This window comes from Helianthus annuus, chromosome 5 (assembly GCF_002127325.2).
Source record: "Helianthus annuus cultivar XRQ/B chromosome 5, HanXRQr2.0-SUNRISE, whole genome shotgun sequence".
In the NCBI taxonomy this organism is placed as follows: domain Eukaryota; kingdom Viridiplantae; phylum Streptophyta; class Magnoliopsida; order Asterales; family Asteraceae; genus Helianthus; species Helianthus annuus.
Window position 1 is genome coordinate 150047266 of NC_035437.2, and position 17124 is coordinate 150064389.

At 39.6% G+C, this 17124-nt stretch overlaps 1 protein-coding gene across 16 annotated transcripts; it reads left to right on the forward strand.

The window, feature by feature from the left end:
- Positions 1-3015: 3015 nt before the first annotated feature.
- On the forward strand, positions 3016-13422 carry LOC110941831. Of its 16 annotated transcripts, none has more exons than XR_004893314.1 (9): positions 3121-4987; positions 7807-8005; positions 8108-9204; positions 9277-10137; positions 10225-10394; positions 10532-10567; positions 10653-10956; positions 11390-11636; positions 12758-13422. XR_004893314.1 is itself a non-coding variant. In XM_035990272.1 (8 exons), exons 5-8 carry the CDS (start codon positions 10095-10097, stop codon positions 11608-11610), a joined length of 540 nt encoding a protein of 179 aa, XP_035846165.1. In that variant the 5' UTR covers positions 3023-3114; positions 4697-4987; positions 7807-8005; positions 8108-9204; positions 9277-10094; the 3' UTR covers positions 11611-11724. The 16 variants fall into 16 exon arrangements, 7 of the variants coding, with proteins under 7 accessions (XP_035846164.1, XP_035846165.1, XP_035846166.1 ...); XR_004893315.1 differs by lacking the exon at positions 12758-13422 and having other exon boundaries at positions 10653-10741; positions 10851-10956; positions 11390-11776; XR_004893317.1 differs by lacking the exon at positions 12758-13422 and having other exon boundaries at positions 10532-10558; positions 10653-10741; positions 10851-10956; positions 11390-11776.
- The last annotated feature ends 3702 nt before the right edge of the window (positions 13423-17124 follow it).

Sequence of the window (17124 nt, forward strand, 5' to 3'; positions counted from 1 at the left end):
TCTTATTAATTTGATGGTTACTAGAAAAAATAATTAATGTTACAAATGAAAATTAAAATGTTTATTGATGTCTTGTTGTGTGGTATAATGGTGTTATTAATTAGTTCGTTAGGAACGGCCGAAATACATAAGATTAATGTATCTTTTCTTAGATTTTATTAATTTTTCACTATGTCATATGTCATGATAATCTCGATTGTCTTGGTGGTGGGTCGGCTAGGGTGGTAATGATGGTGGTGGGTCGGCTATGTTGGTGGCAGTGGTGGTGTGTCGGCTGTGGTGGTGGTGGTGGTGGTGGGTCGGCTGTGGTGGTGGTGGGTCGGATCGGGTGGTTGTGGTGGTGGTGGTGGGTCGGTTATGGTAGTGGTGGTCCGGCTATGGTGGTGGTGGTGGGCCGGCTGGGGTGGTTGTGGTGGGTCGGCTAGGGTGGTGGTGGTGGTGGGTCGGCTATGTTGGTGGCAGTGGTGGTGATGGTGTGTCGGCTGTGGTGGTGGTGGTGGTGGGTCGGTTGTGGTGGTGGTGGTGGGCCGGCTATGGTGGTGGTGATGGTGGTAGGTCTGCTTTGGTGGTGGTGGTGGTCGGTCGGGTATGGTGGCGGTGGTGGGCCGGCTATGGTGGTGGTGATGGTGGTGGTCGGTCGGGTATGGTGGCGGTGGTGGGCCGGCTATGGTGGTGGTGATGGTGGTAGGTCTTCTTTGGTGGTGGTGGTGGTGGGTCGGCTGTGGTGATGGTGGTGAGTCGGCTATGGTGGTGGTGGTGGGTCGGCTGGGGTGGTTGTGGTGGTGGTGGGTCGGTTGTGGTGGTGGTGGGTTGGATGGGGTGGTTGTGGTGGTGGTGGTGGGTCGGCTGGGTTGGTGATGGTGGTGGGTCGGCTATGGTGGTGGTGGTGGGCCGGCTATGGTGGTGGTGATGGGCCGGTTATGGTGGTAGTGGTGGGCCGACTATGGTGGTGGTAGTGGGTCGGCTGGGGTGGTGGTGGTTGGTCGGCTATGGTGGTGGTGGTGGTGGGTCGGCTGGGGTGGTTGTGGTGGTGGTGGTGGGCCGGTTGTGGTGGTGGTGGTGGGCCGGCTATGGTGGTAGTGATGGTGGTAGGTCTGCTTTGGTGGTGGTGGTGGTGGGTCGGCTGTGGTGATGGTGGTGGGTCGGCTTGGGTGGTGGTGGTGGTGGGTCGGTTGTGGTAGTGGTGGGTCGGATGGGGTGGTTGTGGTGGTGGTGGTGGGTCGGCTGGGGTGGTGATGGTGGTGGGTCGGCTATGGTGGTGGTGGTGGACCGGTTATGGTGGTGGTGGGCCGGTTATAGTGGTGGTGTTGGGCCGGCTGGGGTGGTTGTGATGGTGGTGGGTCGACTATGGTGGTGGTGGTGGTCGACCGGCTATGGTGGTCGTGGTGGGCCGGCTAGGGTGGTTGTGGTGGTGGTGGGTCGGCTATGGTGGTGGTGGTGGGTCGGCTATGTTGGTGGCAGTGGTGGTGGTGGTGTGTCGGCAGTGGTGGTGGTGGTGGTGGGTCGGTTGTGGTGGTGGTGGTGTGTCGGCTGTGGTGGTAGTGGTGGTGATGGTGGTGGGTCGGCTGTGGTGGTGGGTCGGCTGTGGTGATGGTGGTGGGTCGACTATGGTGGTGGTGGTGGGTCGGCTATGGTGGTGGTGGTGGTTGGTCGGCTATGGTGGTGGTGGTGGGCCGGCTGGGGTGCTTGTGGTGGTGGTGGGTCTGCTAGGGTGGTGGTGGTGGGTCGGCTATGTTGGTGGCAGTGGTGGTGATGGTGTGTCGGCTGTGGTGGTGGTGGTGGTGGTGGCGGGTCGGTTGTGGAGGTGGTGGTGTGTCGGCTATGGTGGTGATGGTGGTGGGTCGGCTATGGTGGTGGTGGTGGTGGTGTGTCGGCAGTGGTGGTGGTGGTGGTGTGTCGGCAGTGGTGGTGGTGGATCTGCTAGGGTGGTGGTGGTGGGTCGGCTATGTTGGTTGCAGTGGTGGTGATGGTGTATCGGCTGTGGTGGTGGTGGGTCGGTTGTGGTGGTGGTGGTGTGTCGGCTGTGGTGGTGGTGGTGATGGTGGTGGGTCGGCTGTGGTGGTGGTGGTGGTGGTGGTGTGTCGGCTGTGGTGGTGGTGGTGGTGATGGTGGTGTGTCGGCTGTGGTGATGGTGGTGGGTCGGCTGTGGTGGTGGTGGGCCGGCTATGGTGGTGGTGGTGGGCCGGCTATGGTGGTGGTGGTGGGGCGGCTGGGGTGCTTGTGGTGGTGGTGAGTCTGCTAGGGTGGTGGTGGTGGGTCGGCTATGTTGGTGGCAGTGGTGGTGATGGTGTGTCGGCTGTGGTTGTGGTGGTGTGTCGGCTATGGTGGTGGTGGTGGTGATGGTGGTGGGTCGGCTGTGATGGTGGTGGTGGTGGGTCGGCCGTGGTGGTTTTTTTTTTTTTTTTTTTTACAATATAAAAAAACATGCACATTTTTTTATTAAAAATATACACAATTCATTTTATAAAAATATAAAGTTTTTATAATACTAACAAAATATTTTATAACAACATTTTATAAAAAAAATTAATTTTCTTAATATTTCACCACTTCCCCATACAAATACCCTATCAAAATAAAGTTACTTACACCTCAATCATTGGTAATCATTGGCTGACACCCAATGATTGGCATTAGTTTGAGGCGTATTGGGCAATGAGATGCATATAGGGTTTAATGCTCCAACTACCACCTTTTTAATACACCGCTCATAGGGCAATGAGGGTTGTATAACTTTACTTTTTCTGACATAATTAATGCACTCAACCCCTATACAACCCTCATTGCCTTATATGGGGCTGCTAGGGGGGTGTGTCATTACTTTTAGGGGATGTACCAATACCCTCACCCTTTTTTATTTGACTAAATGGGTAAAAATACAAAAATACCCTTATATGCATCACAAATGATCTGAGTTAACCCGAAATTTAAAGTTCGTTAAAACAAAGGACATAAACAGTGACAACTTATAAACTTTAGGGATGTCCACATGTAATGTAATTTAATCGACTAAACATTTTAAAAGTGTTTATCATAATGAAAGCTAGGGTTTGCATACGGAGGAACTCGTCCTCTAGAATTCCAACTATGGATGGGCGAAGAAAGATCCATGAGGTCAGTTAACTTCTCCGTCTTTGATTTCTATTGCGTGTTTATCCGATTTATCTTTGATCTTTATTGCATCTCTGTCCGATTGGTGTTCAGTTTCACAAACAAAAATGGGGATGTTATGGTTCTAATCTCATTAATTTAATTATTTATTGTTGTTTGCGTGTTTATAAACATCGATTCATAAATAGGTTTATCATTGCATCATAACTAACACAAAAGAATAGGATTATGACTTTTCGTTGCAGTTTCTGATCCTACAATTTATTCAGCTTTTTATGTTGATCTCCTCTTAGTATCTCAGAAGACATGTTTTATTACATTTTGATCTTTTGACCGTTTCAATTGAGTTAAGAATTTCGAGCCAGGCTTTGTAAATTCAATCAAAGTCGTCGAAATTTGTTTAACTTGATACGAGACACAATGATGGATTGTGGACGTGTAAGAGAGTGTGGTCATCAGGCCTTGTTTGCATTCTTCGTAATAATGACAAATGTTGCAGATGGCGTATAGTAGTCACGGTCAAAAACAGTAATATCATTATATGAAATTTATGGTATGTGGTTTTAAAAGAAAAGGGATGGAGTCCCTCGGGATCCTTGTAATCTGTGATGACGACATCATCCACTCCATTTGTCATTGTTACGACTAAGGGGTGGTTAAAGATATTATAACACTCTTCGCAGATTCGCTATATATCTGTTTTTGTATCATTGTTTGATCTTCTTGTTGTGCGGTCTCAAGTATTCATCTCCTATATAGTATCTCAAAAGACATGTTTCACCCAACTTTATCTTCTCACCATTGCAATCCAGAACCCAATCGACCTCCAGTTTGGCACGTTTGTACTACTTGAGGCATGTTTTGCAAATCGTGTAGGACTATTAAATACTGTTTTCAACCAAAAGTACCATAATTAAGTTTTTATAACAAAGTGTATAAAAAAAGAAAGTGGGTGTGTAAAGGAATTTGATCATGCGTCGATTGCAATTTTGGTTGCAATGGCAAGTGGCAGAGATGGTGCCATCGTCACGTATTTTGAGGATGCCCACGGAGTCTCCTAGCCTGTTGTTTGTGCAACCACACAGTATTTCAATGTAATGTGGTGCTCTCACTATGATTTGCCCAGCAAAGGCACTCAATTCCTCATTGGAAAAAATAGTCCCAGCTCCTGTTGGTTGTGCATCCAAACACAATTCAGTTACAAGTTGAAAAAACTGTAGAAGTTTGAAGTTTAAATTTTGTTAAGAATCTTATTAATTGCAATGGTTTTAAAAATTTATAATCAGACCATGCCTATAACTAACTTTTCCAATGAGGAATTAGTGCCTTTGTTGCGCAAATCATGGTGAGAGCACCACATTACATTGGAATAGTGTGTAGTTGCACAAACAACCGGCTTAGAGACTGTGTGGGCATCCTTAGAATCAGTAATGATGGCACTATCTTTGCTACTTGTTATTGCAACGATGCCTGCAATCGATGGTCAAGCTCTTTCACACATCCACTTCCTTTTTAGTATCTTCTGTTAAAGAATAATTGATTATTGTACATCTAGCTGTTAACAGTGTTTAATTGTCCTGCGAAGTTAGCAAAACAAGCATTGGGTGTTAGAAATTTGCCAATATGGAGGACCAAGGTTTGGGTTTTTTATTGCAACGGTGAGAAGATAAAGTTGGGTGAAAGGTGTTTTCTTAGATATTATAAAGGAGATGAATACGAGACCACACAACCAAGTCTCCCAACGTGATGAGTTCTTAAGTTGTGTCGCATGCCACAAGGTGTGTCACTTTGAGCTTAGGACAAGGGATGCATGCATGTCCTACCATGATGTAGCGACAAAGGAAAATCAAACTTGCTCTAACACGATACCTGCCCGGTAAGTTGATGTTGATCAGCCACCTAGAACTTAAATTTAGTTAACTGATTTGTTAGGATCCATAATTAACCTGCTCATTTTGTCTCCCTTTTTATTACTTTTAAATTGAAATTTTATTTTGGTTTATTTTTTAATCTATCGCTTTAATCCATTTTTTATGTTACGTCTGTAGATAGTCAGCTATATCCATCATTTCAAGACTTCTTAAGTTTAAAAGATTTTCAATATACACTTTCCACTTTGTTGGAGTTGAAGTGGCCACTTTTAATAATGTTTTAAGTTCCGCTTGTTTTGAACACAACAGCCTGATTCGTGTTAGATCATGTCTCCATTGTTTTGTTCGTCGTAAGTACTTCAAACTTGACTCCTCTCTATTAAAGTAAAATATATTTTCTTAATCGAACAACTCGTACTGATTTGGAAAATATAACTTTAAGAATTTTTTTTAACGAATTTCAAGGTTTCATTTGTTCATAGAATTTCTTTCAGTTCTGTATTTTTAGAGTCCTAGCTTTCTAGTGCCTAGAAAATTTTATAGACTTTAATATAGGAAAATTAGGTTGTAGGACTTTTTCGCGTATATTTAACATGTTTAGGAACTTTAATACGCCATATGTTGGACTTTTTTCTAGAAAAATGTGAAAGTATGATGGTTTACATAATTTTATTACTAAAAAATTATAATAAAAAAACCGGGTTATTCTTGCCACAATTTTCATATCATTGTACACAACATTCACATGATTACAAATTATCTGAGTTGTCAAAATAAAGTGACAAGTGTTGGGGGTTATAACCAAAATCTAAAGAGCTGACTCTAACTTTAGCCACATTGTGTATATTTTTTGGCTATAAATATGTGAGGAAGAGATTTAGGTGTTCAATCATAAGCCAAAGTTTCCCCAAGCACAAGTGCAGGGTACTGAGATTACAACACATGGCGCAAGGCAAAGAAAATTCTCTCCGTCTTTTTCTTTGTACTTCCATCATTCGCTTTAATAAAAAAAGTTAACATTCAATGAATGGTCAAAAATTTTATTTTATATTAAAGAAATACTTTTTTTGAACAAAATTCGTTTTTCAAAAAGTATATATATGAATGTTAAAAAAACAACTAAACAAAAATGTGTTTTTAAATAATTTTTAAGGCTATATGTTTTTCAGTTATTATATAAAATCAAATGATATAAGAAATTAATTGTTAAGTACAAAAGAAAAAATAAATAAAAATTGAAACCTTGGGTTGGGTTGGGTTGCAACCTTTGGTTGCCCACCCACCCTGTTGAGAATTCACAACCAACCTTTACATAAGAATTGGTCACCACAGTGGGTGGTGTCTAACAGACCCCTCAACGATCTCTCCACCTGAGTGCATCAAACTTTTTAATACAAATTTCATTAGCAATACAAATTTTTAAAACACTAATGTGTATTCAATATTTCTAAGAAGATAAAGCCAGAACAAGTAAAAAGACTGATGCCTAATCAATTGGGTGCATTTGCATAGAAGTCAGTACACTCTTGGCATCCACAGTCCTCAAATCTGCACATTTGACATCCGAAACAAACGCAAAATGTGCAACCTTTGCAGTTTGTTTTCTTGGGGCATCCGCTATGTCATCTTGAGCTTCTCTCCTCAAGATCGTCACATGTCTCCCTTAAACAAACAAAATACATATAAAGCGGGCCAAACTTATGTGATTATGAATCCTTAGAAATCGACTAATTAAATTAAAGTTTTAGAAAAGTAGATTAACCTACCTGCCCGGTATCATGTCATGGCAGGTCCGGCCGGGTAGCTGCATCATGATAGAACCTACATGCATCCTTTGACCGAAGTTCAAGTCGACACACCTTGTTGCAAGCACTACAACGCAAGAACTCGCCACAGTGGGAGATTTGGTTGTGCGGTCTCACGTATTCATCTTCTTTATAGTGTCTCAGAGGACATGTTTAACCTAACTTTATCTTCTTACCATTGCAATTTAGAACCCAAACCTTCGACCTCGAGTTTGGCATGTTTGTACTAGTTGTGGCATGTTTTGCAAATCTTACAGGACTGTTAAACACCGCTTTCAACCAGGTAGCATAATTAAGTTTTTATAACAAAGTATATATATAAAAAAGAAAGTGGGTGTGTAAAGAAGTTTGATCATGCCTCGTTTGCAATTTTGGTTGAGTGCCTTTGTTGGGCAAACCATGGTGAGAGCACCACATTACATTGGAATAGCTTGTGGTTGCACAAACAACCAGCTTGAAGAATCTGTGGGCATTCTGAGAATTAGTGATGATGACACCATCATTGCTATTTTCTATTGCAATGATGCCTGTAATGGAGGTATGGTCAAGCTCTTTCACACTTCCATCTTTCTTTTTAGTATCTTTTGTTAAAGAAAAACTAAAATGTGGTTCATTTGGCTGTAAACAGTATTCAATTATCTTGCGAAGTTCGCAAAACATGCATCGGATAGTAGAAATGTGCCAAAGTGGAGGACCAAGGTTTTGGTTTTTAATTGCAATAGCGAGAAGATAAAGTTGGGTGAAACATGTTTTCTTAGATATTATAAAGGAGATGAATATGTGAGACCACACAGCGAAGTCTCCCACCGTGATGAGTTCTTAAGTTGTACCGCATGCTACAAGGTGCGTCGCTTTGAGCTTAGGACATGGGATGCATGCAGGATCTACCATGATGGAGCTGCAAGGGACGTGATTCCGAGCAATAAAGTTCATCTACTCCATTTAAAACTTGAATTTGGTTACTTGATTTTTTAGGATTTATGATCATATAAAACCTTTGTATTTGTATTTTACTTAAGGTGGACATGTGAAAACATCGAGGAGAGGAGCTTGAGAACACACGGTGGATGTCGCAGGAATAGCAAGTGCAAAAGTTACGAGCATTGCGTGTGTTTTGGATGTCAAATGTGTAGATTTGAGGACTGTGGACGTGCAAGTGTGTGCTGATATCTCTGCAAGCACACATAATTAACTGCCATCATATTTTACTTGTTCTAGGTTAATCTCTTTAAACATATATTCGATAAACAATTGAATGTTTTTAGGTTTTGTTAAATTTTCTTAATGTTATGCTTGACCATATATCACTACAAATTGAAGGATCTTCATGGAGGCGAACTTCACAGCCTCTGATCCTCACTAAAGGTAGGGTGTGTCACTATTAGTGATACATGGAAGCATCAAGGGAGGGGTTATCCATGGAAGCATCAAGGGAGGCGAAAATTGTGGTCATACAGTCGTAATATCTTCAACGAATTAGCGACAAGATTTTCACCACTGAGTTAAATAAGCTGCTGTTCTTTCTGTCAGTGATATTTGTCTTTAGAAAAAAGTTGCACATTTTCTTGTAAATGTTCTAAATATAAATAAACACTTAACAAATAGTATGAAAACAATAAATAAAACTGTAAATAAAAACCAAATCCATATAATTAAAGTTTGTAATAATACGCACGGTATGTTGTATAATAATAACTTAATTATCTATCTAAGAATTATTGGGAATGGCCTAGCTGGGATTGTGAGTGGTCCCAAGTTGAAGATGCGGCCCTTCTTGCCTCCAAGGTCTCCACAATTGTTGATCATGAGCAGGCTTAGCGTTTGGCTCAGTCTCAACGTATTAATTTTCCTAGAGTTGAGAGCATACATATCTGGCTTGGTCTCAACATACTTGATTTTGGGTTAAGACTATTCGTCAGTGATTACTGCTATACAGGGTTGTCTATGGTGTTTTTTTTTGTGTGTGTCCTAGATCGATGACTTCTCTGCGACAGTGTTTCCCATGTCACTACAAGAATAATCAGTATTAGTGGCGACAGTATTAGCGGCGACTTCATATGTGTCGCCGCTAAAGGGTTCGATCCGGGTCAAGGGTTACTGAGCATTTATTGGCCGTTGGATGAAGATCTGATCCAACGATCAGGGTAATGTCTGATAGTTGTCGCCGCTAAAGGGTTTTAAGCGGATAAAACCCTTCATCCCTCCCTTTCCCTCCATTCTATCCTACTATACCCCTTCACCATCGATCCGCTGGTCTCCGCCAGCCGTAATGCGGGGCTTTCAGTGTCTGTGAGCCCGTTCCAAGCTGTGCTCCGTCCACCCCACTCAAATCACCCAAGATTCCAGCCAACTCCACTCAATTCCAAGCACCTCCGGTAACGCCCACTGAAATCCGACCACCTCCGGCGACATACACGGTTAGGGTTCTTTATATTGTTGTTTATTTTAGTTATATATTTATATTTCTTGATTTTGTGTGGTTTTTTTAGGTCACCTCCACTAAAATGCAACCACTTCCGGTCATCTCCGCTGAAATCCGGTCAACTCTACTGAAATCCGGCCACCTCTACTGAAATCCGGTCACCTTCACTGACATTCGATCACCTCCGGTTCGTTCTTTTCAATTTCTCTTTTTATATATTAATTTTGTGTAGTACAGTATGTATAAGCATGTATATTTGTAGGTTTGTTATTTTTATTGTGTTGAACTGTATTTATACATATATGTTTGTAGTTTATTTTTTCAATTTTGTGTTGAATTGTATGTATATGGGTAGGTTTATGGAAATTGGGGTGTCAAATAGATGGCTAATGGATATTTCTTGTAGTGAAATACTTGTAATCGTACTTTATTCAGGGTCGGCTCTGTTAGGAATAATCTTGATCGGGTCATCGGTACGGGTTGGATAATTTGAACGAGTCAAAGTAGCTGATTATATTCAGCCGTCAGTTTGTTTTTAATACAATTACAATTTTATTAAGTTTAGTTAGAGTTAATGTGATGGGTATATGCAATAACTTTTGTTTTTTTTAAGAAAATGGCGAAACAATCAATAGAGGGTATATGCAATAACTTATGGTTTAGGGCAATACATGATATGGACTTTGGAGTTGGTCAGTCAACAGCTGCACTTTCATATAATTTGTTTAGTTTATGTTTGAGGTCAATTCATGGTGCTTATAGCGGTTTGCAATAATTTATAGTTTATGCGAATCAAGTATCCTCGTTGTATGAAAAAAAATACCCATTTGTTTGTTGATCCAGCATCCACATATTATACAAACTAATATCTTTGTTATTGGGGTCATGCTATATATTCTTCTGAGGGGAGTTCCGCCTTTCTGGGCAGGTGATAATTTTCATGGTTTCTTGATTCATTAAGCCTAGAAAGATTAATAATTCAGTGAACTAATAAGAAATACATGTGGTGATACAGAATCTGAGCACGGGATATTCAATGCAATCTTGAAAGGGCACGTCGATTTCACGAGTGATCCGTGGATTAAAGAAGATGGAGAAGCACCCGATACACCACTTGATAACGCGGTCCTTGGAAGGCTAAAACAGTTTAAAGCTATGAATAACTTTAAGAAAGTTGCACTTCGGGTACCTACTAGATCTTTTATGTCACACATATCTTATATCTATGTATGATAATGTATAGATCAAGAGATGACAATTCTCTTCTTAAATAACTTGAGGGATAAGTCATCTGATTTTAGGATTGTTTTTGGACTGAATAGGTCATTGCAGGATGCCTTTCTGAACAGGTCATTGCTGTAAGATGATCATATTAATTAGCTTGCTTTCTGTAACTTTTGGGAACCAAACTATATCTCATTCATTGAAAAACAAACTTAACAGGCTGATGCAGATGGAAATGGAACCATAGATTATGAAGAGTTCATAACCGCAACAATGCATATGAATAGAATGGATAGAGAAGACCATTTGTACACTGCATTCCAATATTTTGATAAAGATAACAGTGAATAGTTCGCGTTTGACATTCAATAAAAATAGTGGTTCCTAGTTTTTAACAGCTAGCTTGTTTGTTCTCAGGTAAATTACTATAGAAGAACTATACTGACGCCGCACAATACGCCGGACCACCTCCTCTGTGCCGCTGCATCACCTCGCCGAACCACCTCTTACGCCGGACGACCAGGTACTCTTGTTGTGCTTGATAGTCTCTAATTTGTATGGTGTTATATATACTATAAACTTGAAGGATGTTGGTGTTACTCCTGCACTAAGTTTTTTTTCTCATTGTGTTATGGTGAGTTATTACAAAATAGATTGAACGCTGACTTCTATTGTTCTCAATAGGGTGTGAATATGTGATAACGGATGGATTCAGTTGTAAAAATGAAGAAAGTTGGCCACTTCAATAAATTAAAATATGATATGGTTTGATTTCGTGTTGTTTTTTATGGTTTGTTGGTTCTATGATTCAGCTACGGCAGGCTTAGAACCAATAAAATGCTAATGTTGTTATGTCATTAAGATGCCCGTCCATCGGACGGGTATAGAACTAGTTATACATATGTGTGTCTTGTATTGTTCAGGTCTGTGCTGTAAGATGATCATATTATTGACAGGTACAGACACGACAACGGCGACTCTAACATGGGCTTTAGCTTTACTAGTCAACCACCATGTGGTCTTAAAAATAGCCCAACAAGAGCTTGAAAACCATGATGGAAGAGATAGGAAAGTTGAAGAGTCAGACATGAACAACTTGGTCTATCTTCAAGCCATTATCAAAGAGACAATGCATGATGCGTCTTTATCGAGCTGCACCACTTTCTGTTCCACATGAATCCACAGAAGACTGCATTGTAGGAGGTTTGAATGTGAAAATTATTGTTTGATTCTATGTATACTTATGAACGTTTTGGTCCATGAAATTAATTTTTTTTTCCCTGTTTTTTTACATGAATCCACAGAAGAAAGACTGCATAGCAGTAAATTATTTTATTTTTTTATTTTTTTTTACTTTTAGTGGCGACATATGTCGCCCCTAAAAGTTACAAATGTCGCCGCTAAAAGTTATTCACAATAGCGACGACACACCCTTTTTAGCGACGACAGGTTACCAATAGCGGCCGATCTATAGCGGCGACCTTTAGCGACGACGTGTCGCCGCTAAAGGGCAATAGCGGCGACAAGAAGGACTTTTAGCGGCGACACTTGTCGTCGCTAAAGGTGCCTGTTTCTTGTAATGTGTGTATCAAGCCAAAACTCGACCTCTCGTTAGGGATTTTGGTTGCACCTAAACACACACACACATTATCTGATGGCATAAAAGTAAAACACATATACACAAATTTATATGTTCCGTTATAGTGTGTAACTTATATCCACAGGCTGCAACCCAAAAATTATTATTGCTCTGCCTTTAAGAAAGATGAAGGTTAAGAATGACAATGACTAAATAGAAATCATGGCTTATTACTGACACCATGCTATTTTGTTTAAATTATTAAAATCTAACTTTTATTGTTAAAAAAAATATAAAATATAATCAAGAATAATAAAATATTATAATATACTAAACAAGCTTAACTTATTTTTCCCCTGAAAGCTAGGGTTTTACATACGGAGTCCTCTTGAATTCCAACTTTGATAGGGCGAAATTAAGGAAAGTTCTTGTAAAATTTTGGGTTAACTGTTAATTTTTTATTTCTTTTCCATCTTTTTCTGATTTATCCTCGTAAAGTACAATTGATTTTTGTTTCATATCTGCTGAGATAATGTCCATAAAAATTGATGAAGTTACACAAAAAATGATGAAATTGGGGATGTTTTGATTCCAATGTGATTAGTTTAATTATTGTTGTTTGTGTGTTTATGAACAGTGATCCATAAAAAAATATAAAAAGTTACAAGAAATTGATGATGATTAAGACAAGTTATCAATGTATCTTAACTAACACAAAGAATTGGGATATGACTTTTTGTTGCAGTTTCTGATCCCACAATTTATTCAGTTTTGATTGAAGAATAACAAGTTGTTTATGTTGATATCTGTTGATGCACTTCGTGTGGATGCGGCTCGGTTCGGTTCATCACGGCTCATCGAGTATCTAGACTTAACATCCTCTTGTTAAGTAATGTGAATGGAAATTGTGTGTAGACATTGGAACAGTTGGATTGGAATTCACATCGAAAAAGAAATGTCTTGGAATGACATACACATCATTGAAACAGGGAATGGCATTTGGGCTGGATATCATGATCGAAACAGGGATGTTGGTTTGAGATGAAGTTAACGAAACACATAAAAGGAATTTGAACTGGATCGGAACACATGGGACTTTATGTAATCGAAATAGACCTATTTCGATAATGAAGTAATGTGTGTCTTCATGTGTGTTTCGATGAGTGATATAATGACAACTATATCTCTATTTTGATATGTATAGTTTAGTTTCTCCATGTTTCGATGTTCCTTTGTTTATTTCGTTATGTTTCGTTGTAAAGGTGTTTGTTTCGTTGTATTGATCTCTGGTGTATGACTATAAATACCAGAGACCTCCCCTGTTCTAAAAAAGAGAGCACACCCAGAGAGTATTGAGAGCATTCTTGTTGCATTTTGTACTGTTACTCTGCTGGAATAGAGATTGAGCTTTAAACAATGAAATATTTCTTGTGTTTGTGTGTTCTGTATTGAGAGCATTCTTGTTGCATTTTGTACTGTTACTCTGCTGGAATAGAGATTGAGCTTTAAACAATGAAATATTTCTTGTGTTTGTGTGTTCTTAGGCTTGATTTGCACATAATCGTGGATTCCGCACTTGGTTATTGTGTTAAACAACAAGGATAACGTGTTCTAGATCCTCCTCTAGGGACCTACAAGTGGTTTCAGAGCTTTGGCTGGATTCCTTTGTGAAAATCAAGCTTTATTGTGAGATTTGAGTGATTTTCAAGTGTTTATTGAGGTATTCTTTTTCAAAAACTGAAAACCCACTTGTTTTCCTGATAAAATGGTCTAAACTTGTTAAAATGATGCTGTTTTGTGAAAAGTTTGGTTGAAAACTTGTCAAATCGGTTGAGGATCTTCAAAATCTACATTTTAGTGTGTTTCGGGTGTTGAGTTTTTGAGTTTCGTATTTTCCAGCAAAAATTTTGGCCAGAATTGTTGTCGGAATAGTACATTCTATTCAGTGGCGGACCTAGGATTTTTTTCCTGGGGGTGCAGAAATTTTTTAAAGATTTTAGACCCCTATCTATATAAAAAAAATCGGTTCATAGTGGGTCGGATCGGGTCGGGTGGGGTCATGTAAAACAAGTAAACACAAACAAAAAAAGTTTCATAGCGGGTCGAATCAGATCGGGTCGGGTCCATTTCAATTTTCAAACAATCAAACCCTAGTTCCTAACTTCCTATCACATTAACAAACAAAAAAGCATCAACATTCAAATCATCCCTACTTCTATTTCTCTTAATCATTAAATAAAAGAACAAAAAAACTTATCTAAAACATACATTGGTCTTTAATTAGAAGAATCCGACGAAAAAAAGTGGCTCAACCCCTTTCCTCTTAAGAAATCGCGACATAACTTCCCTACTCATTGATCTTTCCTAATCCTATCACATACAAAATAAACAAGGATCTTCAAGTGTTCAACCATAGCACATGTTCCTTAATTTTCAATTTAAAATTTTGAATTTCAAGCCCTAGTATTGTTATTTACCAACCAATAATCATATAATCAACAAAACCATCAACGATTTGGGTTTTTTTTTATTACGTGGACTGATTTTGTTTAACAAAACTAGTAGTTGGAATGGGGTTTGAATGGGTATTAAGTTATTGGGCTTGATAAATTGAATTTAAGTTTTATTAAATGGGTTAGTGGGCTAACTTGTTTACATAATTTGATCGGGTTTCAATCTGAGTTCACAATTTTTTTATATAAATTCCTAACATTTTTTTCTAAGGGGTGCGGACGAAAATTCCAAGGGGTGCGGTCATGATTTTTCACGAAAAATACCACTAATTTTTTTTTTTTCAAGGGGTGCGGCCGCCCACCCACCCCATAAAGTAGGTCCGCCCATGATTCTATTCCATTCCGGTGGGTGCATCTCATTAGTTGACTTGCACACTGCATACTGGTGGTGGTGGAGTAGATATCTTTTTTGTCTCTCTGTGTTTTTCAGTGCTTGTCTCTCTGTCTTTTTGTATTATCTTCGAAACAGATCTACATCGAAACAATATTTTAAAATAAGAGTCATTGAAACACACCTTCAAACAAAAATCATCTGTTTCAAAAACTCAATTAAACGAAACAGAAGATGGTTTGACAGTCGCATTCCTATAGAGACACACATAATTTGAAGTTCCTTTGTGAAAGCACCGGATCGATGACGAACATCAAACATTGCACTTGATTCAAGACATGAAGAACAAAATATGAACAAGATGGAAATATGTAGAAGATGAATCTCTTTATTGATGAATCAGTCATCACAGATTACACAAACCAAAGGAGTATACATCATCTACAAGCTGGATTAGATCACAAAGATCTAAACCCTAGCTTTCTCTCACTAACACATAGTCTCTCTGGAGAGGTGCACAAAGCTTCTTTCTTTCTCTCGTTGCCGTTCTTGTATATTTGCCCTAATCTTATACAACATATATATATAGACTAGGGACAAAATTCAGACAAAAACCAAACCCCTGACCAAAGTTCTAGACCAAAACTTGGACAAATTGTCCAAGGATAAACCTTGGACTAAGTTACAAGATATGTACAATAAAGACCCTAACAATTGGAAGGCATGCACTTTGCACCCAAAGTGCATTAACAAACTCCCCCTTGATCAGTGCATGGTCTTCATGTAGTCTAGAATTCTTCATTATCGTTGACTTTAACTTGGACTTCTGCTTTGGTTGACCAGAACTGATAAGCGACAGTTACCCGGCAGGAACTGCACTTACAGTCTCCCCCTTAACTGTTGCATCGGTTCTGTGTGGTATCGATAATCTTTAATCACCGGATACTGCACTTACAGACTCCCCCTTGACTGATGATATCATGCATGCTTTCAACTTAAGCTGAGACTTGATCTTTTAGGTAGAGCACAACGATCTTCAACCCTTCTAATTAAAGACTTGCTGACGATCACTTAAGGCCGCTTTGAGAAACCCGAAGAATCCAACATCAAACACTGTAGATCCTCCCCCTCAAACTACTCCCGAATCAAATTAACACGAACCGACCTACAACCACATGTAGGAATATCGCTCGATACATTAATCTTCAAACCTAACGGGTAGCAGAAAGAAACATTGGATTTCCAATGCCCAACCTTGAACACTTCAAACTTCACAAAGACATGAAGCTCAGTTCGATAAGTTAATAACAAACTGAACTTTGTAAAAATACATCCACCATCTTGATCAGAGTCTTCAACCGAGTGTCTGAAATCATTTCATCTCGAATCTTCAAGATCCAATCTCGTATCTTCACAAATCCACCAATTACCCGATGACTTTCGTATCTGATCTCCCCCTCAATGTAAGAACCCCTATTTCGAGAATCCGACCAGTCACCAACTTGGAAGAGGTACCAAGAAGACTAATCTTCTCTACTCTAACCGGCATACGATAAAGGCATGACCTTCAACTACTTGCCAAACGAACAATTTGCTTCATCACGTCAACACTTGATTAAACCTCGAACAAACTTAAAAACTCAATCATACACTAGCTCTAACTTGCTTCATGTTATAAACACTTCGCCACCGGTAAGATTAACACTAAGTTAATCTCAAAGATAATAAACATGAACTTGTTTCGATGTAGCACCACGAGCTTTTGATTTACAAAGAAAACAGGAATTTCAAAATTTTTACTCCCCCTATTTCTTTGTAAACAATACAAAAATCCAAGCAAGTCTTATTCTCTTCACCTCCTCACTTGATCCGGACAGCATAAGTATCATAAAACTTTTCGATAATCCGAAACCGACTTCAAGTTTCCAAACTACACATTATTCTGACTCTTAGTTAGTTATCTGGTACCCCAGGTAACGCGAAATAACTAGAAAAACTTGGAACATGCACAACTTGAAGCTTCCGAACTAAATAAGCTTCTAAACTTAGTTAAAACTCCGGTACCCCAGGTAACCCGGAATTCTAGAAAATTTGGAACTCGTAAACCTGAAAGCTCTTGAAACCTCGAATCAGATCATCGGAATAGTACTTAGAGTACAAAGAAATTCAGAACAAGCAAAGAAATCCGAAAAACCCATTCGATTTTTTTTTTGACCAAAACCGTAACATGGACTTACCATGTTGAGTAATCAATTCATATGCGAATTT

Coding starts and splice junctions, on each gene's coding strand:
- LOC110941831 (XM_035990271.1), top strand. CDS start 10,095: ATGCTATATATTCTTCTGAGGGGAGTTCCGCCTTTCTGGGCAG. Junction 10,138..10,224: donor AGTTCCGCCTTTCTGGGCAG/GTGATAATTTTC, acceptor GTGGTGATACAG/AATCTGAGCACGGGATATTC. Junction 10,957..11,389: donor CTCTTACGCCGGACGACCAG/GTACTCTTGTTG, acceptor TATTATTGACAG/GTACAGACACGACAACGGCG.